General features: G+C 47.9%; 1 protein-coding gene across 1 annotated transcript; it reads left to right on the forward strand.

Annotated features, from left to right (window-relative positions):
• Nucleotides 1-638: 638 nt before the first annotated feature.
• On the forward strand, nt 639-23963 carry Cd101 (CD101 molecule). The gene is given in 18 exon segments (XM_048352147.1): nt 639-778; nt 950-1238; nt 3434-3542; nt 3545-3739; nt 7247-7324; nt 7327-7623; nt 8593-8643; nt 8646-8788; nt 8790-8906; nt 10807-10884; nt 10967-11027; nt 11229-11357; nt 12045-12265; nt 12554-12590; nt 12593-12661; nt 16132-16260; nt 20404-20536; nt 23864-23963. Coding segments are annotated over 18 exon segments (2376 nt in total).
• Nucleotides 23964-25481: the final 1518 nt, after the last annotated feature.

Consider the following 25481-nt stretch of genomic DNA (forward strand, 5'->3'; position numbering starts at 1 on the left):
AGCAAATTACTGTCTATCTGTGGCAGAATGAATGCACAGCCATGCTGTAGAATGTGATACAGGAGCGAAAATAAAAACAAATTACAGCTATTTCCAATAATACAGATGGCTATGTTCCATCAAAGATGCAAGACACTTCTGAATCTTTTTGACTGTGTAAAGAATTTTTTGCTTGTTAATTGGAAATAAGAGTCTCACTATCTTTTCTGCCCTGAGCTCACTTCAAAACAGAACTCAGGGGCTGGAAATGTGGTTTAGTGGTAGAGTGCTTGCCTAGCACGCATGAAGCCCTGGGTTTGATTCTTCAGTACTACATAAACAGAAAAAGTCAGAAGTGGCGCTGCAGCTCAAGTGGTAGAGTGCTTGCCTTGGGCAAAAGAAGCTCAGAGACGGTACCTAGGCCCTGAGTTCAAGACCTAGAACTCGCAAACAAAAAAAATCCTGAGTCAGAGCTCAGCCTCCTGTGCAGTAGCTAGGATTACAGGCATGAGCTATCAGTCGCCAGTATCATCACAGAAATTTTTTAGGAAGCAGGTTAAGGCCCAGGGAAATATGTTGAGATGGAGACAGATTCAAGTCAAAATCCAGGCCTGGCAGCTCTCCGCGCTTGTCTTCACCAGCCAATTGGATCCAGCACTATGCTAATGAAGCAGACCCAGGGCTCTGGAGCTGTGGCTCAAAGGGTAGAACACCAGCCTTGCACCAAGAAGTTCAATGAACATGGCTGGTTGAAACCAGCAAAGGCTGTGTTACAGATGGGCCTCTGTACCATCTTTGTGTAAGGAGATGTTAAGATAATGATAAGATGTCAGAATTCTTTTGTCACTCGTGAAACAGCACCTGACGTTCTCTGTTTCCAGTGATCCCAGATACCCTGTCTGCCCCTCTTGAATTCCCAGACATCGGGAGGAAGGTGAGCCCCTAGAGCTCACCTTCAAGGCGTCCACAGCCCGGCGCAGCACACCCACCTCTCTGTCATGTGGTACCTGATGCGGGAAGGAGAATGAAGTCAAGCCACCGAGATTATTTCTCTCACCAAAGATTTCATGTTGATCCCTGGGCCCTCCCATGCAGGGAGGTTTGCAGCAGGGGAGGTGCGGCTGTACAAGCTCGGGGAGGCAACCTTCAGGCTGTCCATTGGCAGGTTCCAGCCTGCAGATCAAGGACAGCTGTTCTGCGAAGAAACAGAGTGGATTCAAGATCCAAATGAAACATGGACTCAGATCATGAGGAAGCAGGCACCGAGAACACTGTGGACCAGCCAGCCCTGATTATTTTCCCAAGCAGTGGATTATTTTCCTGGGAAGTGAGCAAATTCACAGCTAGTATTTATGGAATTCCTTTCTTTCTTTCTTTCTCTCTTTCTTTCTCTCTCTCCTTCTTCCTTCCTTCCTTCCTTCCTTCCTTCCTTCCTTCCTTCCTTCCTTTCTTTCTTTCTTTCTTTCTTTCTTTCTTTCTTTCTTTCTTTCTTTCTTTCTTTCTTTCTTTCTTTCTTTCTTTCATTTAGTATAGACATTGGGGCTTGAGCTCAGGGCCTGGGTGCTGTCCCTTAGCTTTTCCAATCAAGGTTGGTGCTCTACCACTTGTGTCACATTTCCACTTCTGGCCTTTTGCTGATTAAATGGAGATAAGCGTCTCTTGGATTTGTCTGCCTGAGCTGGCTTTGAACTGAGATCCTCAGCTCTCAGCTTCCCAAATAGCTAGGATTACAGGTGTAAGCCACCAGTATTCTACTACTTAAATATATATATGTGTATATATAAATTATTAGTTGCATTAATAAAAATAAACTGAGCTAAATATTTGAGTCAATGTTGTGTTTGTCATCTGGGGAGCATAATTGAGAAGACTGTCCCATCTGAGTCCTGTTTAGGTGAAATTATATGGGACAAGAAATGTTCAATGCTCAGATTGATGCTACAAAGCCGGCAAGAGAACAGTTTTGTAACTGTCTTTGCCTGGTCAGGACATTTTCTGTATCAGCCTATTTTAACTATGAGAAGCCTGAGCTTTGCTCACTCTGGAGGTGAGGGGTGAGGCTGGTGTGGAAAGGTAGCCCAGCTCTGTGCAAAGTCCACATGTCAATAGTGCAGGTTCCAACGTGTTGCCTGTCCCTGCCCAGGCAGGGCACCTCCTACCCTTGTCTATCCTGAAATGGGGTTACCCTTCATAATCCATTGACACAATCCATTGACACACTGACAAAAGTTGGCAGAAAGAGCCAGGCACCATTGGTTCATACCTGTAATCCCAGCTACTCAGGAGGTTGAGATCTAAGGATGTCAGTTTGAAGCCAGCCCAGGCAAGAACATTCATGAGACTCATCTCCAATTAACCACCAAAAAGCCAAAAGTAAAGCTGTGGCTCAAGTGTAGAGCTCTAGCCTTGAGCACAAAAGCTCAGGAATAGTGCCCAGGCCCCAAGTTCAAGCCTTAGGACTGGCACACACGCTCTCACATGCACTCACAGAAAGACATCATCTATAACTTCTGATCTCTCTACATAGGCATTGAGCATTGAGCCAACCAGTAGGAGGGGGCTATAAAACCATACATAACTGTAATGACTGGGTGATAGAACACTGAGGTTTGGATGTTTCTTGTTGTTGTTATTGTTTTATTTTCTTAAAAGCATGTTAGTCTGTTTAACTAAAAAATTGTCCTGTTGGCCGTAAGTATCCAAGTGACACTTGGAATCTTTCGAAGCTGCATCACCTCAGCTTTCCACTTAGGGAAATTCCTCGGGATATTCTCAGACAGAAAAGAGAACCGGAAATGAGGGTTGGCTGGGGCCGGGGCTCTGGCAGAAGGAAGAGCTCAGCACGCATGAAGCCCTGGGTTCAATCCCCAACACCAAAGTAACACAAAGACAGAGAGCAAACAATCATAATTTATAGCCACTCAAAATAGCACCGATGACTTAATTTGTTAATTAAGAAAGAATTGCTAGGGGTGTGCTTTATGGATCTGTGCATATCCTAGCCTACTAGGACTGCCTTAAGAAAGCTGTGCTTAGGACTGGGAATATGGCCTAGTGGCAAGAGTGCTTGCCTCGTATACATGAAGCCCTAGGTTCAATTCCCCAGCACTACATATACAAAAAACGGCCAGAAGTGGTGCTGTGGCTCAAGTGGCAAAAAGAAACTAGGGACAGTGCTCAGGTCCTGAGTCCAGGACTGGCAAAAAAAAAAAAAAAAAAATAGGAGGTTAACAAAGAAATCTGTGCTTTCTAGGAGAGTTAAGGAACGGCCTCGTGGCTGTGGAGGTTACCTCCACCACATACAAGATGCAGTCCATGGCATCCTGGGGGGGGGGGGGGTCCTCATTTCTGGTACCAAATGCCAGATGCACTCCCCAGGGAGGGACTTCACAGTCAGTGTCTGCCACCGACGGGAGCTGCCGTGGGCCTGCCCTTGCAACTGGCTCACCTGGAGGTGGGCAGTACCCAGGCCCCACAGCTCCAGGGCTTCTGGCCCCTTACCGGGGCTGAGATTGTTCAGATCGATGCAGGTGGAGTCCTGGGCTTAAAGGAGTATGGAGACAGATAGAGCAAAGACAGCTCCAGGTTTCAAAGCCAAGCCCCTAGTCTTTCTCCCTGACAGTCTTCTCTGCAGGCCCCGAGGATGCGGGTGCCCACAGCTGCACCATGGCAGAGGTGGCCAGGCCCCCTGAGGGCTCCTGGCATGAGCTGCAGAGGAAGCGATCACCAGCCAGCCAGGTTTGCCAGAGGAGGCCAGCAGGTCAGTGGAGCCAGAATTTGGTGGGGATCTGACCCTCTAGCAGGACAGGAGGGGGCTTCCTGGCCCATTTCTAAGGCATGGCCGTGACCATGGACATGCCCTCACTTCGCTAAGTCCCAGCTTCCTCATCTACAACATGAAGGCTCACAGTTAGATCGTCCTTCTTGCCCCCTCAGATTCCTTATGGGCTCCATTTCCCGCCTTTCCTGGTCCGGAGGGAGACACCCATTTGGCTGGGTCTGAGCATCTCTGTGTGGAAGCTGTGACGCCTCCGCTGTGTCCTCCAAAGGTTCCTGGGATGCAAGTGTGATCCCTGGTGGTGATGTTAAGGGTTTAGGTCCCTCCCAACTCTTGGTTGCATTCATGCCATTCTGGGAGAGTGGACTGTCACAAAGCGAGCCCACCCCGGGTACTCACCTCTTTGGCTTCCCTTTCTTCCTCCCCTCCCCCATGTTCTAATGCAGTCAGGACACCAGCTCCATGCTGTCAGGACCCTGAAACCAGCAGTAGACCTCTTCACTTTGTAAGCTATCCAGCCTCAGGTACCCTATTATGGCAACGCAAAACTAAATAAGCTGCTCGGCTCACTTTCACTTTCCACAGGTTGAGAGACCTAACACATGTTTGAAGAATCAGTGTTTTTTATTTTATTTTTTGGTCGTGGGGCCTAAACTCAAAGCCTAGGTGCTGTTCCTGAGCTTAAGGCTAATGCTTTACCACTTTGAGACACAGTACCACTTTTGGTTTTCTGGTGGTTAATTGGTGATAAGAGTCTCACAGACTTTCCTGCCCAGGCTGACTTTGTGCAACAATCATCACATCTCAGCCTCCTGAATAGCTGGGATTACCGACATGAGCTACCAGCATTCAGCTCAATCAGTGCTTTTTGTGTACAATGAAGATAGACAAATCCACAGCTAATAGTTGCCTTCTCTGGGCTGCTTGTTAAATTCAAAGCCTAGAAAGAATAATTGCCCAAAGCAAAAAAACACAAAGAAAAAAATTAATTAAGGGGGACTTAAAAATACTTTGTTGCATTTGCTCATTAGAAGCATCTCCAAAGAGATGATTTTCTCTTTCATGTTTTTCTGTCTTCCCACTGGCTAGAGATGAGGATCCCCAAGCTTTGGCCTAGAGTGGCAGGCCAGGGAGTTGTGTTTTGGTGTTAGTTTTCACACTAGACATTTGGTCTAACTCTCTCAGATTCAGAAAAAAACAATGTAGGCAGGTTGACATGTTTTCCCAGACCACAATCTCTTCTCTGTGCATCTGAATCCCTGTGGAAAATACCTGCCACCTTTCCTCACCCTGGCACGTGGGAATCTGTGCCAAAGACCTCCCCCGAAGGGCTTCCCAGTGTGCAGCTGTAATCCTCCCGGACACCACAGCTAAAAATAATTTCTTTGCAAGGCTGGAGTCCAAACTGGGCCTAATAGGTAGCAATAGGGAAACATATTAGCATATTTATTAAGGACTTGTTTAACATTCTGTTTTGAAAGTCAAACTATGGTTTGAAGTAAGAGCAGATTTTATCGTTCTACGAATATTTAAACGGAAGGGGATTCCACTGTCACTGGGCATGCACACCTTGTACATGGTGACTTTATTACTTATGGGGGTGGCGTAATAAACACAGTGCGAGTTTGTTTCTTTTTTCTAAATAATCTTAGGTGACACTGACTGTAATGGTTATGTTAAAGTGATGAAATTATGGGTGATAATTTCCAAACCTCACTTATGAGCCCTTTTTATATTAAATAAGAAAAAAACTTTTGAAGCATAATCATCAACCCCAATGTGGAAGCAGGCTTATGAGCTGTTTATGACCTACTTATGAAAAGTAATCTTTTTCTTTGCCCTTCTAGCTTGTGAGTGTGTGTGTGTGTGTGTGTGTGTGTGTGTGTGTGTGTAAAACAGTCTAAGACTGAATTCTTTCCTTAGCAGGGAATAGCAATGTGTAAGTTCATTTAGCACTCTTTAATTTCTAACACTAGTTCTATTTTGCTTTCCCCTAGTGTTGAGCTGTCCCTGCCTCTTACACCAGTGCTCCTAGCTGACGGTCATGAGAGCTCTCCAGAGCCAGCCAGCTGTCTCAGCCTTTGTGCGGACCTTTTGTGCCGTCTCCTCAACAATGCAATAATGTGGGTGCTATTATTACCCTTGTTTTTATGGGAAAGAAAACGAAGGCTTTGGGAGGTCAAGTGTGTTTCCCAGGGTAATTCTGGCTCCGGGGTCCTGACCGCACCCTCAGTGCTGGAATGCCGAGGAGGGGGGCACTTGATCGCTCTCTCTGCCTCACCCACAGAGCAACCAGGATCAGACTTTGCACAATAAGCATTTGTTCAGTGAGTGTCTGCATTTCTTTCTACATATCTTGAGTTTCTCATCTGGGAGCCGGCATTACTGTTATAGTTTTACACTGTAATTTAGGCATAAGAAGGCTCTCTTCTTTACCAACTAGATATATGATTAGTAGATAGAGAGGTGATGGGCAGATAGATGAGAAGATATATATAAACACATAAATGTATAGCTCCATAGTAATTATTTTTGTGGAGATATTGTGAACAGACATCTAATTAATACTATTTCCCTGTTTAAAGTACTTACTAACCTAATTAGGACTGAGTAGAGGAAAGATACATTGAAGGAGGAAGATCATATTGAACTCTGAAAATCTAACTTCTAAAAATCTATGAGCTTAAATTAGCATAGCATCATGACTTCTAGGTTTATGCACCTTCCCAATTAACCCAATAAAATACTGCTAGGTATTTGCCCAACTAATATTATTCTTAAGGATGAGCTGATTAAACAAACTGGCTTGAAAAGTAACTTGCAGCAAAGCATAGTACCTCACACCTGTAATCCTAGCTACTCAAGAGGTTGAGATCTGAGGATCATAATTCATAGTTCAAAGTCAGTCTAGACAGGAAGGTCCTTGAGCCTTTTTTTTTTTTTTTGCCAGTCCTGGGGCTTGAACTCAGGGCCTAGGCACTGTCCCTGAGCCTCTTTGTGCTCAAGCTAGCACTCTACCACTTGAGCCAGAGTGCCACTTTTGGCTTTTTCTGTTTATGTGGCGCTGAGGAATCGAACCCAGGGCTTCACACATGCTAGGCAAACATTCTACCACTAGGCCACATTCTCAGCCCCTCCATGAGACTTTTATCTCGAATTATCTTGTAAAAAAATGGAAGTTGAGCTATAACTCAAGGTAGAGGATCAGCATTGAGTGAAAAAACTAAACAAAAGGTGAGGGCCTGAGTTGGAGTCCCAGTACAGGCCTCCCCGCCTCCACCCACCCCCAGCCTCACCCAATCTAAGTGAAAATTCTAAGTGCATACTTGTACTTAGAAAATCTTTCTTTCTTGGGTGGTACAGGAGGAAACGGCTTGATTTGATTTGTCCTGCACTCGACAAAGTCATCACAAATGAGATTTCCCTGTGTGGTAGGAAGTTTTTGACTTATTCAAAGCACTCTTTTCCTCTGTGATCTGTAACTTGCAGCCAGAAGCATGGTTGTGTCAACCAAGGAGCACTCTGTACTGGAAGGAGAGCCATTCTCCCTCATCTGCAAGGCAGAAGGGGCCCAAAGTCCTCCTCCGTGAGCTGGTGGCATGACCCACAGGACCAGACCAAGCCCTGGCTTGTTACTGGCCTGGAACTGAAGGGCAGCACGCAGCTGGGTGCCTCCTCGGGGAGCCCTCGATACCATGGCAACGTGAGGCTGCAGAAAGTGGATTGGGCCACCTTCTGGCTGGAGATTCCCTCTACCACAGTCACGGACAGCGGAGCCCACAGGTGCAGAGGTTCTGAGAGCCCCCAGCACAGAGCCCCTGAGCAGCCATGGACTCACAAGGTTCTAGCCACTGTAACATTTCTGAGTAAGTGCAGAGCTATCCCCTCCTGCCCTTGGACATGAGCCAGTGTATTCCACACTGCAGTCTGAATGTTTATCACCCTGAGTCCCCAGGAACTGTGTATGGAGCAGCAGAGGCTGCACACCAGCTCTGTCGGTCAGCCCTGAAGTTGGTTTGTCTATAGAATAACCAACCCTCTTTAGGCTGGGTGCTGGTGGGGCATGTCTGAACTCCAGGAGGCTGAGATCTGAGAACTATGCTTCAAAGGCAGCCAAGGATGACAAATCCATGAGAGTCTCATCTCCAGTTAGCTACCCAAAAGCCAGAAGTGGAGGTATGACTCAAGTGCTAACCAAGTAAGAGCACAGGCCCTAAGTTCAAGCCTCAGTACACACACACACACACACACACACACACACACACACACACACTCACTTTCTCACACACACACTCACACACTCACACACACATCAATCATGATCATCTTTAGAGTGCAAGTTGTCTCCAAGGATAAAAACAAAATCCTATGAACCAGAGTTGACTTCTAGAGAAGAGAGCCAAACCTTTTGCATTCTGTCTGTTGACCTGTAGCTCAGTGCTGCAGGGCTCAGGCAAGAGAGTCTGACACAGAGCCCAGAGTGGGGGAAGGAAGGCAGGCAGGCAGGCAGGAAAGAGGCCAGACCATGGGGCCCCGGCTCCACCCACTCCACAGCAGCTGTCTAAGCAGCACACTGGAGAAACACTGTGTATTTGTCATCACTGAGAACAGTTGTGAATGATGGGGGGGGGGCAACATTGGAAAACTGAGGTAAAAATTCAGGACAGACTGTCTTGTGACCTAACCACGACTCACGTGGACAGGGCAGTCCTGGAACATGGTCCCGCACACGCGGCCAGGGCCAGCACACACGGTAGCTGAGGACATTGGAAAGTCCTGCGCTTTGATTTTGGTAGACATATTCAGAACTGGGTCTCATTTTTTCCCCTCTGCAGAATCAAGTTTAGAAGTTCACCGGATGAGCCAGCAGCCCTACGAGAAGCTAGCTGGCCCTTCCCCCTGTCCTGTGTAGTGGCCGCCGCTTCCTCTGCCCTCAGGCTGCTCCTTCCAGTGATGTGGCAGTTCCCGCCAGCAGGGTCTCAAGTCTTTCATCAGCTGGTTCACATTACCCATGACAGCACTGTTGAATGGAAGGTGTATGGCGGGGGGGGGGGGGGGGACTCTCCTATCTCAGATCCACAAAAAGACAAAGGTCTCGCAGACGTGGATTCGTTCTCAGCTCCTAGTCCACGATGCCACTAAGGAAGATGCAAGAGTGTAGTGGTGCAAAGCGGATGCCTAGGACCAAAAAGCCCAGCACTCAAATGGCTCCACCAGGATTTCTACTCCCTCACCCATTAAGAATCGTGTCATTTCCTTACCAGGTAAGAGCCACTTGAAATTGATCTTGGCTTGCAAAAAAAAAAAAAATTCTGTCTTGCCAAGTGCTGTGGCCCATGCCTGTAATCCAAGCACCTGGGACGCTGAGGCAGAAGGCTTGCAAGTTCGAGGCTAGCCTGAGCCACACAGAAAGCCCTTGTCTTAAATAAATTCTTCTCAACTTGGTTATCGAAATAAGCATAAAGTCCCCCTCTCCTTGGTACTATGTACATCAGCACCCTGCAGGAAGTTTCATACCGAACAATGTTGTTACTATGCACAGAGGGATCATATAGTTGTTAAAACATTGAATAGCTAGCTGAGCACCGGTAGCTCATGTCTGTAATCCTAGTTCCCCATGATCTGAGGATTATGGTTCAAAGCTAGCCCAGGCAGGAAAGTCTATGAGACTCTTATCTCCAATTAACCAATAAAAGGCTGGAAGTGGAGGTGTGGCTCAAGTGGTAGAGTGCCAGCCTGGGCAAAAAAGCCAAGCAAAAGCATGAGACCCTGAGTTCAAGTCCCAGTATTGGTTCAAAAAAAGGGAAGCCTTGCACGCTAGAGAATCGCCACAGCTCTGTGTTGTTTCTTTATTTGCACATGAGCCTCACTAGGGCCCTGCCTGGCATAGCCGGGCCACCACCAGTGCAGAGGCAACCTAACAAGTGAGTCACTTCCATTCCCATTCGAGTGATAAAAGTAATGACAATTCTATTAGAATTCATTTGTCTGCTTCCTTCTAATGTGTTAACATCTGAGTCAGCAAATTCAGAATTATGGTGAAATGTTAATATGTTTCACCAATGGGTAACAGAACAGAAAGATTAAATATAAACTCCATCCTAAGCAAGGTTGTGCAGTATCTTGTCTCTCTTAACTTGCGTTCTCTTGGGAGAATTATGTGAAGTGGAATTCCTTTCCACGGGCCAGCCTTGGATAGCAGCATGCCTTTAGACAAGTCTTCTTTAGACTGCTTCTGTACATTGCCCATTTGTTTGCAACTTAAATGTAGTGACTATGCAAGGTGCCTCACACAGTACCCGGTACATAGCTCATTGTGGTAGCTGCCTGAGTCTCTGTGCTATTGAGCTATGTTTCTAGTAATGGTAATGATCTCCTTGTTAGTTAATTAAGTTATTTACTTATTTATTCATTCATTTATTTTAGTGCTGGTCCTGGGGTTTGAACTCAGGGCCTGAGCACTGCTCCACTTGAGCCACAGTTCTACTTCCAGCTGTTTTGGTGATTAATTGGGGATAAGAGTCTATGGACTTTCCTGCCTGGGCTGTCTTTGAATGAATGCCTTCATGTACTTGTCTTTTCTGTAGTACTTAAAATGACTTCCCTGAACCTTCCTGATTACAATTTCTTAGCTTTCCTGGCCTCATAAGACAAAGTTTTAAAAATGCCTTTCCTAATAGCAATTGCTCCTTCTCATTCTTTTTTTTTCTGTGACCTGGATTTGAACTCATTATCTAATGCTTTCACTTGTTGGCTGGGGTTCTACCACCTGAGCCACGCGCCCGACCCTTCTCATTCTTTTCGGGATCCCCTGTCCCCAAGGATGCATTGTTTTCCTGTGGGTTTTTTTTTTTAATTGGATTTTGGTCTGTTGGCATAGGTTCTCATTGTGCAGCCCCAACTGGTCTGTCTCAACCAAGTTGGCCTGCTCCTGTCTCAATCGCCTAGTGCTGGGATTACAGGCAGGTGCTGAAACACCAAGCCTTGATTCCTTCTTTAACTATTCCTTTGGCTTCACCCTCAACTCCCTCTCTTCTGTCTGTATGCAGTCTCCTGAATGGGAGCACACATTGAATGCAGTAACTCCCACTCTCATCTTGCCAGAGCAGTTCTCTTCCAAGCTCCTGGTTCGTCTTCACCTGCCTCTCACTGCACAGAGCACGTACTCACCACTGCTATCAGAAGCTAGTCCTTTTTTATTGTCCACAGTCACCCGCCCGTTACTTCACCTCCTTCTTCACCTCATGTCCAGACTCCTGCAGCAGGACATGCAAGCGTGGTGTTTTGTTTTTTTTAAATAATATGGTACATTTATGTCTGCAACATCCTCTCCCTTTGCTTTCTGTCTTATCTGAGCTCTAACCACCCTGCGATCACACTGAATTCTTCAGCAATCCATGTCCCCTCACACTTTCAAAGTTGGTCAGGTTGCTCCTTTTGTATGAAATTCCATAAGCCTATCCTTCATCAGTTGCTATGAACCACTGCTATGAACCTTTAGGACAGCTTGGGGCCGCCTCCTCTCGGAAGTCTCCCTTTGCTCCTGTATTTGGGCTACATGGCCCTTTGAGGGCTCTGATAACTTCCACACCTGTGCCAGGTGAGGGACACGATAGACACGATCTGTCCATCTCTGTCCCCACACTGTGAGCCCCTCTTACAGGGGCTGGGAGTGGCTGGCATGTGAGGCAGTGTGTGCCCAATAAATGTTTGTGCAAGGAAGACTAAAGACACCCAATGGTAACAGCAAGAAGCTTCCACAAAAGTGGGCTTGGAGACACCAGCAGGGAGACCGTGAGATTTAGGAGCAAGATTTATTGGCTCTATTGTGCATCTTTCTGCCAAGGCAGCAAAGCCACTGGGGCTAAATGATTGTTGACGCTGGGTCCTTCTGACCTCTCCACAGAAGACTGGTTGCAGAGACGCAATTTGAATCACCGCACACACAATTTCCTTTTGTTTGCTCATGTTTGAAAAGGCTTCTAACTAGACGTTGATAAATTGCGAATGCAGAAGTGCCCTGGATATTGAGCACACAGACAGAGCATTAATAGTGTCACTTTTCCCTCAGCGTGGCTCACGAGATTCTCTAGAAGAGCTGTCTGTTGCCTAAATGCTGTAGAATGTTCGTATGGGAAGGATAGGATACATTCCCTCTTGGTACAGGGGCAGCTGGAGAGCCCTGGCTTAGGACAGAATTCCTCTCATGGGCCTCTCATCTCTAGAGCTCTCCCATCATCAGGGACTGTCTTCTAGCAAAGTAACTGTTCTCGTTCTCACCATTCAGAGAGCAAGCTGAAAGAGAGCTCTGCTAGTCATGCCCAAGAGATCCCCATCTGCTCCAACTCAGACACAAAATACAGCATCGAGTCCTGGTCCGCTGGAAACCTTTCAGGCACCACTGAGGCATCCTGGGTGAAGATTCTGGAAATAGATCAAACCAATGTTGTAAAATATGGGGCTGAATTTCATACCCCATGGAAAAAGGGAAAATTTCATGTAGAGAAAGTTTCCCCCAGGCTGGGAATATGGCTTAGCAGTAGAGTGCTTGCCTAGTATGCATGAAGCCCTGGATTCCATTCCTCAGCACCACATAAACAGAAAAAGCTCAAAGTAGTGCTGTGGCTCAAGTGGTAGAGTGCTAGCCTTGAGCAAAATGAAGCCAGGGACAGTGCTCAGGCCCCGAGTCCAAGCCTCAGGACTGGCAAAAGAAAAAAAAAAAAAAGAAAGAAAAGAAAAGAGAGTTTCCCCTGCCTTGTTTCTTCTGCCCATTGTGGGGGTGGAAGAAATGACTAGGACAAACACCACTGTGTGGTGGGGAAGTGGCTCTTGTCTACAATGGCACGTGGAAGAAGTGTGGTGGACAGAAGTCAGGACCAACAGAACTCAAACTCAGCCCCACAGGTACGGCTTGTAAGTGGACGGTCACACGTTTTGTCGGATAGCTTACCACCTTTTCTTGGGAAGCAAAAAATAGGATCTGGAAACCCAAACACTGGTGGCTCACACCTGTCAACCTAGCTAGGAGGCTGAGATGTGAGGATAACAGCTTGAAGCTAGCCCAGGCAGGAAAGTCTGAGAGACTCTTATCTCTAATTAACCAGCAAAAAGCTACAAGTAGAGCTATGGCCCAAGGGGTAGAGCATCAGCCTTGGGAAAAAGAAAAAAAAAAGTTAAATAAGAGCATGAGGCCCTGAGTTCAAACACCAGTATCAGCATAGAAAAAAAATATTTTAAATACATGATCTGCTCATGTCTGCAGGCCCTGGAATGACACTAGAGAAGGGAAGGCACTCGAGGTGAGTGGTCTGGGGCTTGATGAGCTCAGGTGGAAGAAGACCCCTTTGGCTGCTTTGCTTATCAGCCTGGCAGCCTGGTTTGTGCAGCTACCCGGGGTATGGCATCACCAGGCCTCTGTAATAACAAGCTGTGTCAATCCAGTGGGGCTCTGCTGTAATTTGGCTGAGGAAGAGTAATACGAAGCATATTTCTCCCACTGTGAGCAGAAACTGTACAAGTCTACAGGGACGCGTGGAGGAATTGCTTTTCCACATTTGGCTGCCTAAACATAAGGCAAGCAACAGTAGTTAACTGTTGGAATGGCTGGCTGAGGGGAAGGCCTCTTTCGTGGGAGGCCTTTCAAAATGTAATAGAATGCTCCATCTTTCCACCCTGTCAGGTGGACAGCTTGATTAGGTTGCAGCAGTAGTTAGGTCACCTCTACTGATGATTGACAAGGAATGAAAGTCACAGCTAAGGTTTGGGAACTGGGTAAGATCCAATAGCATGATGCAAAAAAGTTGCTTAAACACTACTAAAATACTATTTTCAAGGTAACATCAAACAGTAAGATCAGCATTGCATGTTACTGTGTATTGGGCAATGTGAATACAAAGACAATTGAGGCACAGCGTTTGCTCTTACAGATCACATCCTGTTGGGGCAGGGGTAAGGCAATAGCTTAATATGAGCATCTCTTCCTCCTCCTCCTCCTCCTCCTCCTCCTCCTCCTCCTCCTCCTCCTCCTCCTCTTCTGTTTTCTTCAGTGTTCTCTCCCTGTTAAACATGAATGTGTCTCAAGGACAGATCCTGGACCCTTTAGCTCCCTTTTCTTTGCTTTCCTCAGAACTTCTAAAATGCTACCCAGGCTGTAACTAGTGCTGTCAGGATGACAACGCCAAGTCTTCATGTTGAGATCTCGTGAGCACCAGGCCTCTAGGCCCATCTGCCAGCTGCGTAGTTCTATGTGGATGCCCCAGGAACCTCTACCCTCACCCTGTCCTAAGCCACTTTTATCCTCTGTGGCAACCCACAAGACTCACTCACATTCCTGCATCTGTGCTTTAGGCACCCTGTCTCTCAGTTGTCCCAGCCAAAACGTTGCCAGCATGTGTGGAGCCCTCTTAAGGAGGACAATGGCCACTTCCTGGCTCCGGCTACTGCTTCCGGGTAGAAATGGGGGCTCCATGCTCTCAGATCTTTCAATACATCGAGAAATGCTGGTTGTCTTTTTTTTAATGACTGTGGTGGCTAATCTTGATGGGCAGGTTGATTGGATTGAGAAACACTGAAGAGATTCATAAAGGACACTTTTGGGTCTTTCCTGTGGAAAAGGTCTGCCCTAAATTGAATCATCATCCAACAGGCTAGAGGCCCAGAGAAATACAGCGCTCTCTCTCTCTCTCTCTCTCTCTCTCTCTCTCACACACACACACACACACACACACACAGACACACACACACACACCTATTTCACCTCCCAACCCCCATCCTGGTTACCAGGAGGTTGCTTCAGGTGCAAAACATTGACAGAAACGTCTGAGACCAAGAGACAAAAATCCATCTTTCCTTCTTTGAACTGTCTCTCCAGTATTTCTTCACCACAGCAGCAGCACCAAAGCTAATGCAGAAAATTGGTAGCAGAGTAGTGAGTCCCTGCCCCGGTGGCTCTGGGGCCTTTGAAAGCAGCTGTGGAAGGCTTAGGATGCGTGGCAAAGAGGACCAGCAAAGCCCAAGAACCCTGCAGGCAAAGCTTAACAGGCAGTTTCGGGGAGAGCTCAGAAGCCCAGAACACTGACAGGAATGCAGATGTAAACACTGTGAGCATGAAATTTTGGATGAGAATGAGGGCTCTATTGGACTAGAGGCCATGTCGTTTACATTCTGGCAAACTAATGGGTCTACGTTTTGTCCCTGCCCTGAGTCTTCGAGTTGAGGTTTCATTTAAAGTGAATCATTAGTCTGATGGAGGAACTGCCAAGGAGGCTAAGAATTCCACCCGTGACATGACTTATGGCATGGTTATTGAGACCAGTCCTTACCAGACTTACAATGAGAACTGGGAACAAAAATCAGACCCGAAAGATGAAAAGCCTGTACCTGTCGAGCCTGGAAGAGCATGTAAAGTTGGAGAAGAGGAAGTATCAGAGACACTCAAAAGAGTTCACCTCCACTAAGAAGAAGCCAACTTCCTGGCACTGGGAGAGAAGAGAAGGAGCCTGAGGGCATGTGGGGGATTGGCCAGGCCCTGCCCATACAGGCTGACATTTCCTTGAGCAGAGCAGAGCAGAGCATGGCTGGGCTGCTTGGGAAGTGGGTTCCCTGTGCTCAGCACCATAGGCGCTTGCCTTCCAGGGGCGCAATCACTGCATGAGCTGGCAGCAAACCAGGGTGCCAGCACATGATGCTGGCTTTCCAGGCATGCAGCATCCCAGCATTACACGGTCACGGGTCTGAAACCATGAACCAAATAAGTAGTTGCTCCCTTGCATGGTTTTATTCGGGTTATTATTATTTTTTTTCCAAAGCCATGAAAAGCAGACTAAATAATGACATGTCCCAATTAGAGAATGTTTGCAACTACTCCTTTTTAAAATATTAAGGGTGCCAAACAAACCTCTCTGCAAGTTTCTGTGGGGTGGGGGCTGTTGGGTGGCCAGAAAGTTCTGGCCGGGGATGAAAGGAAATGCCCCAGGAAAAGATGCTGAAGGGGGCTGGTCCATGTGGTAGGGGAACTCTCTCTGAGAGAAAAAGAAGAAAATAGACGTTAGTCACAAAACCCTGGAGAGGAGACATGCACATCAGATTGTCTTCATTGGAGAGAATGGGCGCTGACTACAATGAAATAAGGACAGAAACAGATGGTTTCATGTAAACTAATATTTTCTATGCTTCTCCAGGAAGGAAAGGAGAGAGTCAGGACCATTCAAGATCAGACAGGATTTATTATTAAAATTGATGCATACATTTGCAGTAGGGCTTAAAAATTGGATGCCCAACATCATTTTTATCGTTCTTTGAAATTACTCTTGATATTTGCTCCACTGTGAAAGGCTGCTTTTCCCCTCTAACTTCCCGCCACTTCCCTCTTCCAGGAAGTCAGGTGAGGGTTCCCAAGGCCCACTGGGCAGGAAAGGCCCCTGAGCACAAGGAGGTGGACATCCGCTGTGGCCCCCAGGGCCTGGGTGGTGTGGCCTCATTGTACTGGGTGACCCAGCAGCAGGGCGAGGGCCTGCTTACCACCCCACCGACTTCATCCTGAAGCGGCGTCCAGGGCAGATGGAAGATGCTGGGCTGTCCCAGAGCATTGTGGCCACATGACGGCTCCCCAGCTCCCCCAGCAAGTGGGTAGGCTGGGCCTCCCATGGACCCCAGTGCATGGAGCTCAGGGTGCTGCCACTGGTGAACACCTCACATGGGTGAACACTCCCGAGGACGTTCCACTGCTCTCCACTCTTGCCGTCAAAGCTATGCCCTTCTCCAGCTTTAGCTTAAGGTATAGATTCCTGAAAGATGGCGCCTGTGCTCACGCCTGTCATCTTAGCTACTCAGGAGGCTGAGATCTGAGGGTCACAGCTGTTCGAAGCCAGGCCAGACAACAAATCTCAGAGACTCTTACCTCCAGTGAAAGCAAAATGCCAGAAGTGGAAGGATGGCCCAAGTGGTAGAGTGCTAGCCTTGTGCAAAAAAGCTCAGCAACAGAGCAAGGTCCAGAGTACAAGCCCTAGTTCTGGCACACAAAGGGGGAGGGGAAGAGAATAGCATTATTATTTCTTTCTGTACTAATTCATTTAAACAAATCAGTTTTATATGAGGCTTTTGCTTCTGACATGCTCTGCTCCCCCCCCCAAAAATGAAGCAATTATTAATATTGTGTGCCTTTAAATATTCAGATAATGGATAAAAATCTACAGCAGACTCTTTTCCTCTTGGCTGATCCTCCGACCTCACAATGCAGAGGAAATGAGAACGTCACTCTACATTTTAACCTGATTGAGCCAAATTCAGCTACATCTAAGTAACCTCTGAATCAAGCAGAAAAACAAAACAAGCAACACACACACACACACACACACACACACACACACACACACACACACACACAAAACCCAACAACCTTTCCCAAACAGTAAGTGCTTACTTCTTGCCTCTGTGTATTCAACACACACATGATGGGGACTTTGATCCTGAGAGTTGCGTTACCACGTTTCCATACTACAACATCTGCCCGAGGTACTCTATGTCTAGAGACAAAAGATTTCTTATGACTCAAAACTGCCGAACTTTCAGTCCACAGAGTCCAGGCCCTCCACACTGGGCCTTCAGTGGAATGTGCAGTGGGGTACAAGCACACACCTCTTACCCAGGACACAAGAGATGGGAGAGACTGGAGTCCTACTGTCACCTTTTGGAACATGTCCCCAATGACTAAAAGCCCTCACATGAGGCCCCATTTCCTAAAAGATCAACTGCCTGCTGATAACTCCAAGCTGGGGACCATTTTCTCTTTTGGGACAGTCAGTCCTGGGGCTTGAACTCAGGTCCTGGGCACTGTACCTGCGCTCTTTTGTTCAAGGACAGCATTCTGTCACTTTGAGCCACAGTGCCTCTTCCAGGTTTTTGGTGGTTCATTAGAGATAACAGTCTCATGGACTTTACTGCCTGGGCTGGCTTTGAACTGCAATTCTCAGATCTCAGCCTCCTGAGTAGCTGGGATTATAGGTGTGAGCTACTGGCATCCAGCTAGGGACCATATTTTTAACATCTGGGCCTTTGGGGGACACTTAAGAGCCACTCTACGGCCATGGTCACTGGGGCCTCTTTACATTGTACCCTAGAGGCATCAAGGAATGGAGGGAGGGTGCCCAGAGAACTCAAGTGCAGGCCCTGGCACAGAAGATGGAAGCCATTCTCCATGTGGGAAGCCCCCTCCTGGCAGAGTACAGCCTGGTGCCGTGCAGACATGTGAGGTGTTATTAGAAATTTTACAATAAAAACACATCTTCTTCAGCTGGACTAGTGCGTCTTCCCGGTGGCCAGTGGCTGTCTTCAACATTCATCTACTTAGTTTTCAGTGTGTGCCAGGAATGAAGCTTGAGCTCAGGGACTGGGCACTGTCCCTTAGCTTTTTATACACAAGGATGGTACTCTACCACTTGAGTCACAGCACCCCTCCTGGCTTTTTGCCGATTAATTGGAAATAAGAGTCTCATAGGATTTCCTGTCTGGAAATGCTTTGAATTGTGATCCTCGGATCTCCGCTGGGATTACAGTGTGAGCTGCCAGTGCTTGGTGCGGATCATTCTCTTCGCTGCTTCTTTCTGGTGGAGCTCACAGAATGGGGAAGAAGGAGCTGAGCTTAGTGACACACACCATGGGGCAGGAGTGCTTTGAGGACAGTGGTATCCCCTTGGAGAGGGGACAGCTATGTCCACCTTGGGCAGCCAGTCTTCTAGACAGGAAGCCAACGCCATCTTGGATTTCTTCCCTGGGGCTTCACGGTCCTCTTCCCTTGTCCATTAGTCTCCTCAGTGTTCAGGCAGAATGTTTTTCTTGCTAGTCTTTCATTCCAACGATAATAGGAAGCGCCACACCCCTGAGCACATTCCATATATGTTTTCCCACTGGAGTTCCTAGGCTCTAGAGAAGCACCAGACTTTCCAGGGGAATAAATAGCTACTCACTAAAAGCACCGGTTCTGGGATTAGAAGGCACGGCTCCTCAGAGACACTTGGTCTTGGCTCTGTATCTATATTGCTGTTCTCTGTACAATCCTTCTAAGACAGATGTAAGATTTTAAGGTGAATTCCACAAGGGCAACATTAAAAATTGAGTGGTCTTTGTATCCTCCATCACTGAAAAAGCCCAGAAGCCTGGACTGTGACCAGTAAGGTTTCCAGTCATTACAAAGCTTCAAGGAGTCTGGAGGGAACCGAACCTGAGTTTCTTGTCAGTGCTTAGGGCCATGATCCGGAGTAAGGAAAGATCCTCGGGGATTAGAGGATGATTTTTATTTTATTTTGTTATTCTATTTCATTTCATTTCCTTTGGTTTTATTTCAGGCGCTGGGGCTTGAATTCAGGGCCTGGACACTCTTGCTTAACTTTTTCCACTAAGGCTGGTGCTCTGTCACTTGAGCCACACCTCCACTTCTAGCTTTTTGCTGGTCAAGTGAAGAGAAGAGTCTCACAGACTTTCCTGCCTGGGCTGGCTTTGAACCAGGATCCTCAAATGTCAGCCTCTTGAGTGGATTGCAGATGTGAGCCGCTGTACCCACCTTAAGATAGCATTGTTAATCTAGTCCTTAGAACATTTGTTGTTGGTAACAATGCAGGCCACATTTATTTGCCAGCATTGCTTTAACCATCTGCCTTTTTGCTTCAAGGGCTTGTAAATCGGGTCCTCTGAGCAGTGGCTCGGGGACCTATGGTGTTTGCAGTCCTGTCTTCTCTGCTTCCCCGGCCCAGTGTGCAGCTGTGCACGTGCCCCACATCTGTGGGAGGATCTTTCTCCCCAGAAGGCCCAGCACCCGAGGCTCAGATGTGCCTGCACGCTTCTATATGGAGTCTCAGGCCCTGGGGTCACAGGCCATGCGATTTGTTTCAGATCAATAAAGTTATTGAGAAACACACAGCACTATCAGACACCCTTAAACACTGCTAATGAGCCAGAAGAGGTTAAAAGGGAGAGGAAGAGGCTGCAGGCAGAAAGGGCCTTGAGAAGGGCACAAGGTGAGTGACGCCCCAGGAAAGGGAGGCAGGGCTGGGAGCAGGGTGATCAGGACAGCCTGCCCAGCCTGGAGGATGCAGAGCAGGTGATAGCTGAGAAGAAACACAGGGAAGGAGCCCAGGGAAAGGAGGGTGCCTGGGGAATGTGTGACCCGTTTAGAGTGACAGGGTTGGGGGGCAAGTGTGGGTGAGGCCGAGAATCTAGCTGTGTGTGAAGGACAGGACTATGTGCTGCGTGTGCCAGCAGCAGCCATGGGAATAGCTCTGTTAAAAATTCAGGAGCAGCCACGCGGTTGAGAAGGAGGCTGAATTATAGATAGCTTCTCTAAGGGGAGAAGATTAAAGGCAAGGTTTCTTCTTTGGTTTTGTTTGGCTTGGGGCTGGCGGTTTTATGTAGGTCACTGGTTGAGAATGGCTGGGAAGGGGAGTGGGGGGGTGCTGGTCATGGGAGGGCAGGCAGCGGGTCTGCCTCTGTCCTGGGCTCTCCAGTGGTAGTGTGTGTGGGGGGGGGGGGGGAGCAGCCTGCACCACGGGGCCCTGCGATTTCCCCCATCTATCTGTCTAGAACAGCACGTGGAGGGTGTGCGTGATTGACAGGTAGGGTAAGCGACTCTGATGATTCCATTTTTCTCCCCTTAGTTGCAGAGCTCACGTTCCCTTCCAGAATCTGCTCATGGCCACCTTTAGTCCACTTGCTGGTCCTCTGCCCATTTGTGTTGCTCATCCTTCTGCTCCTTTCCCTCCTCAGCATGCACAGCAAGGCCAGGAAATTGTCAGCTCCCCCCCCCCCGCCCCCACCCCGGGCCCCAGGGAGAAGAGAGCAAAGGCGGGAATGGGTGGGTGGGAAGGGAAGGGTGTGAAGGCTGTGGGGGGCATGGACAGGGGGGGGTGAAGGCTGTGAGGAGCATGGACGGGGGAGGTGAAGGCTGCGGGGGTGGGGGGGCATGGACGAGGGGGAGGTGAAGGCTGGCTACTGAGGACTGGGCAACCGCACCCGCAGCGGCCGAAGGAGCATGGCGGGACTTGGGGAGTGGCCTGGCCAGGGTGTGGACGAATTCTTCTTTCAGCCCCTCTCTTCTCTCTGTGGCTTTGGACATGCTCCCTAGGGATCCAGGGCATTTAGTGGGCCCTCGGGTGGTGCCAGGCCCCGCTAAGTGATTCTTGGTGGTGCATCACTTCCCTCAGCCCTGGCGTCCCTCACCTGTGGGAGGGAAGGGACTGCCTCCCACGGCCTCAGGAGCCAAGGTGTCCCCATGGGAACCAATGTGCCCCATGGCCACCCCGCCCCCAAAACACCGGCTCCCCCTCCCCCAAATCTCTTCATCTTCCCTCTTTAGATAAGAGGTTGTAGGAGGAGCCTAATGTTGTCAAGGTGAAGGGAATCACAGTCTAGCTCGCTCAGCTGGGATCTGCCTACCATGGTAGGAAGTAACTGTTTTCCAGGTGGAAATCCAACTTTCCTCTCCTAGCCATTGACAAATGCCCATCTGAGCGCTTAAGAGGAGATATCGAATCAATGTTGCTTCTTTAAGTAAAAATATAACATTTTTGTAGCCTGAGATTTTGGAGGAGTTTGGTTTGGTTTTGTGCAATAAGACTTGTTAAGGTTGTCAGGCACTGGTGGCTCCTACCTGTAATCCTAGCTGCTTGGGAGGCTAGGAGCTGAGGATTGCCATTTGAGGCCAGCCTGGTCAGTCAAGTCTGTGAGCCTCTTGTCTCCAGTGAATCAGCAAGAATGCCTGCCAGCAATGGAACTGTGGTTCAAGTGGTAGAGTGCTGATCTTGAGAAAAAAAAAAAAAAAAAAAAGCTAAGCAAGAGTTTGAGGCCCTGAGTTCAAGCCCCAGTACATACAGAAGACTTATTTAGATATTGCTGAGGAGACATCTTCTTATGTTTTGTGTAAGGATGCTCCAGCCTCCTCTCTAGGGCCTCCCATCTCTCTTTCTTCCCTCCCCCACAGGCCACGTGGCTCCTGGTGAGTGGTCAGTGTCTCATTCCCTTTGGCCTGGTGGCCTGGGTTATGTGGTACTACAGATGGGGTCAGCAGAACCCAGCCCTGACTCCCAGCTGGCTGAGTCAAACCCAATTCCCTAGGGCCCCCTAGTGTCAGCCTAGAAAATTCCAAGGATAGGGTCTCACCTCTGAAGGCTTTCAACAAGTGGCCTCCCCCTGCCTGGGGCCCCTGTGCCTCTGTGTGCAGAGCTGCCCCAGGGTCTGGTCACAGTCAGAATGGGATGTCAATCAACGCCACAGAACTGAGGTGTGGAAACACATCTATATCTGGTTGATGTGACCAGTAGTTGCTTTAGCACTCTGTAATTTGCATTTCCAAGGAGAGCAATTTATTTTCAATTATTTTACCAGGCACATAGTCCTCTCCAAATATAATTAGCTCCTTTGCTCCTTTGAAAGCAGATTATTGGTGGTTATGAGCACGCTTGCTTGTAGACCTACTGGCTCCTTAAATCTGTCTTCCTTTATAGTCTCATTTGAAATAGTCCAAATATTTTGTTATACATGTCAACACATTGCGTTCTCTCCCAGGTAAGGGCGCTTGTGTTCTTTACTTGAGAACAAAGCTGCAATTAAGACTTCTTAGAAAGTACAATGTCCCTCCCACCAACTTCCGGAAACCTGCACTATAATTGGGTTTTTGAAAGGAAAAAGAGGAGAGGCAGATCAGCCTGTGCTCTGGCCTCCCTGCCTCTCCTCTCCTCCCTGGAAGGGAGGACCACCCAGCACATTCGATTCTCTTACAAGTGACCTTGTGCCATTTGTCTCACCACGAGTTTTCAGGCAACTGAGACCCCAAACTCATCTTTCTTTCCCTTTTGAACATAGAGGATCAAGTTTGCTTTGATCCTCCACAACAGACATTTGACATGGAACTCTCTCCAGTTCTGCACATGTTCGTGTCTGTGTTTGCTTTGATGTCTTCAAGTCCAGGGAGGCCATTCCCACATTTCTATTTTGTGCCACATGTGGCTTCTCTCTCCTCCTTGTTGAAAAGCCTCGCTGGCACCTAGGCAACCTTCATCTCAGGGCAAACCCTGGCCCCAGGGTCCAGGCACCCTGACACCAGTTTGTTAAAATGATTTATTGAGATACAGTCACTCCCCTTCTCTTACCATCCATGTCGGGCTGCTTCTCCAGTGAAATGGCAGAGTTGCGTAGCTGCCAAAGAGAGCATCTGACCTGCAAAATCCAAAGTGCTTCTTCTCTGACCCCAACCGGGGGAAGCTTCTAGCGCCTACCCTTTCTTGACCATTCATATCTGCCCATCTCGGCCATGTATTACATTCCTGAGGCAGTTGTTTTGGCCTGTGATAGCTGAGTCTGTTATTAATTAGATTGTATTAGTAAATAAGCTTGGGCTGTCATGAATGGCCCACGCTAAGCCAATTCCTCCACTTCTGACTGGGCTCCTACTAGAGCAGGAACTCGGCATCTCAGAAGAATTCTACTCCAATGCATCCAGAAGCTTCTCTCGGTAAGACAAGTTGCCAGTGAGATGAGTGAGGCAAAGGCTTCCTTTAGTTTTTTTTTTTTTTTTAACATATTGAGGCATGTCTAAGAATAGGAGACTATGGTAGAAGATGAGTGCAATGGGAGGAGGACACAAGGAATGATCATTTCTCACGATTTAGCCGGGCACAGTGGCTCACACTTGTAATCCTAAATACTCAGGAGGCTGAGAGCTGAGGGTCACAGCTTGACATCATCGTTGATAGATACCATGTTATCACTGGGGTGCACTGTGACAGCCGTGAACGCCCCTAGGTGCATGCATGGCGCTGGGCACACAGACACAATTAGATTAACCACCTAGGGTCCTGGGCCAGGAGCTTTCGGATCTAAGCATGTAGAGGAAGGGAAAAGCACTTCTGCTGTGGACGCGTCCTCGGTGAACAATGAGGACTGGAGCTATCGGAGCATGCATTTCTATTTCAAGGCCCTGAGATTGGACATAGGATGGAAGACATGAACGGGGTAATTAACACACTCGGGAGGACAAGATTCCATCCTCGGTGATGGTCAGGAGCAAAGACACGCGGGGCTAAGGGAATGCCATGGTGACAGGTGTGTCCTTTGAGACAGCTGTAAGTGCCGCCCTGCTCTGAAAAGCAGACATGAGTTTGTCCGGGAAGCAGGCTCGCCCTGGTACCTGCAGGTGCCCACGCTGCCCAGGGCCTGTTGATTGAATGGCTGTTCTGTGCTGCCTTACGGAGGCCTTTAAAGAGACACTCGAGAGCATGCTCTGTTATCTCCCATCGCCAAGGCAGATGCTACAAGTCCTCCAGGATGTCTTTGGGGAATCATTTTGTTGCTTAATGGTCTGTCTGACTGAGGCTGTTTGTGCACCCTGCTGGCAGCAGGAAATGGAGAAACCCTTCTGTTCTGGAAGCCCAGGATGCCACCAGCCCCATGGAGAGAGGTGCTGACATCAGAATGGCCTGCATTCCTCAAATGTGGCTCAAATGTCTCTCAGCCCTAAAACTGACAAGTGGTGATGGTGTGTGTGAATGCAGGTCTGAAGTAACACAGAGTGACACTACAGAAATCTGGAGGTGTGCTTGGCTTCCATGTTGAATAAGGGCTCCGGCTCTGCCCAGAATCAACTGCTAACATACACACATGTCTACATATGCCCACTGGCATCCTTTGCTTTATTGAGGAAGGCTCCTGGTTTGTTCACCCAAACCAGGCACTGGGTTCACGCTTGTCATCCTAACTACTAACTACTCGGGAGTGGGGGGTGTGTGTGTGTGTGTGTGTGTGTGTGTGTGTGTGTGTGTGTGTGTGTGTGCTGAGATCTGAGGATCAAGGTTCAAAGCCAGACCAGGCAGAAAAGTCCGTGAGACTCTCATCTCCAATGAACCAGCAAAAAGCCAGATAGGGTGCTGTGGCTCAACTCATAGTGAAAAACCTAAGGGATAGCATGCTAGGCTCTGAGTTCAAGCCCTAGTATCAGCACTATATGTGTGTATACAAATATATATATATATATATATATATATATATTCCTTATCAAACTCTTTCTACTTCTAAAAAGGAAACCGGACCACTTGCATTTTATTTTCTATTTTTTCTCTGAGCCTCCTGAGTAGCTAGGATTACAGGCGTGAGTCACCAGCGCCTGACTTACTTCCTAATTCTTAACATGCTGGTCCTAATTCTTTCTTGAACACAAAATGAGGTCATTGCTTGGGTTCTCAGCCCTAGAGACTAATTTAAGGAGAGTGGGAGATTTCAGGAAGACTCAAGATATAGAAGCAATGTAGACGAAGGAACATTTGGATAAAATCATGTGTTTTGCAATTAAATGAGAAGACAGGGAAATTACAGCCAAGAGTCCCAAGTGAAGCTGAAGATACACACACACACACACACACACACACACCCCTATGGAAATTAACCAGAAACAGAATCACTGGAGACTCCTTACTGAGGGACTTTGTACCTGTATTAATTAGCTAATTCAATTTACACATAGATTGAAGTGCAACAGGCACATTTGGAAAACAAATGTTATAGCTGGTGGCAAATAATTAGCTTGGGAGTTTGTACTGGCTGCTCAGTCAGCCATCACAAAACACCCCAGGTGGGGTGGCTAGGGCCACAGGAGTTTCTCTCCACTCTGGAGGCAGAAGGTGAGCTGTCTGGTATCTTCACTTATGAGGACGTAACACCCTCGGGAAGTCCTCACCCACATGAC

The sequence above is a fragment of the Perognathus longimembris genome, chromosome 7 (genome assembly GCF_023159225.1).
Source record: "Perognathus longimembris pacificus isolate PPM17 chromosome 7, ASM2315922v1, whole genome shotgun sequence".
In the NCBI taxonomy this organism is placed as follows: Eukaryota; Metazoa; Chordata; class Mammalia; order Rodentia; family Heteromyidae; genus Perognathus; species Perognathus longimembris.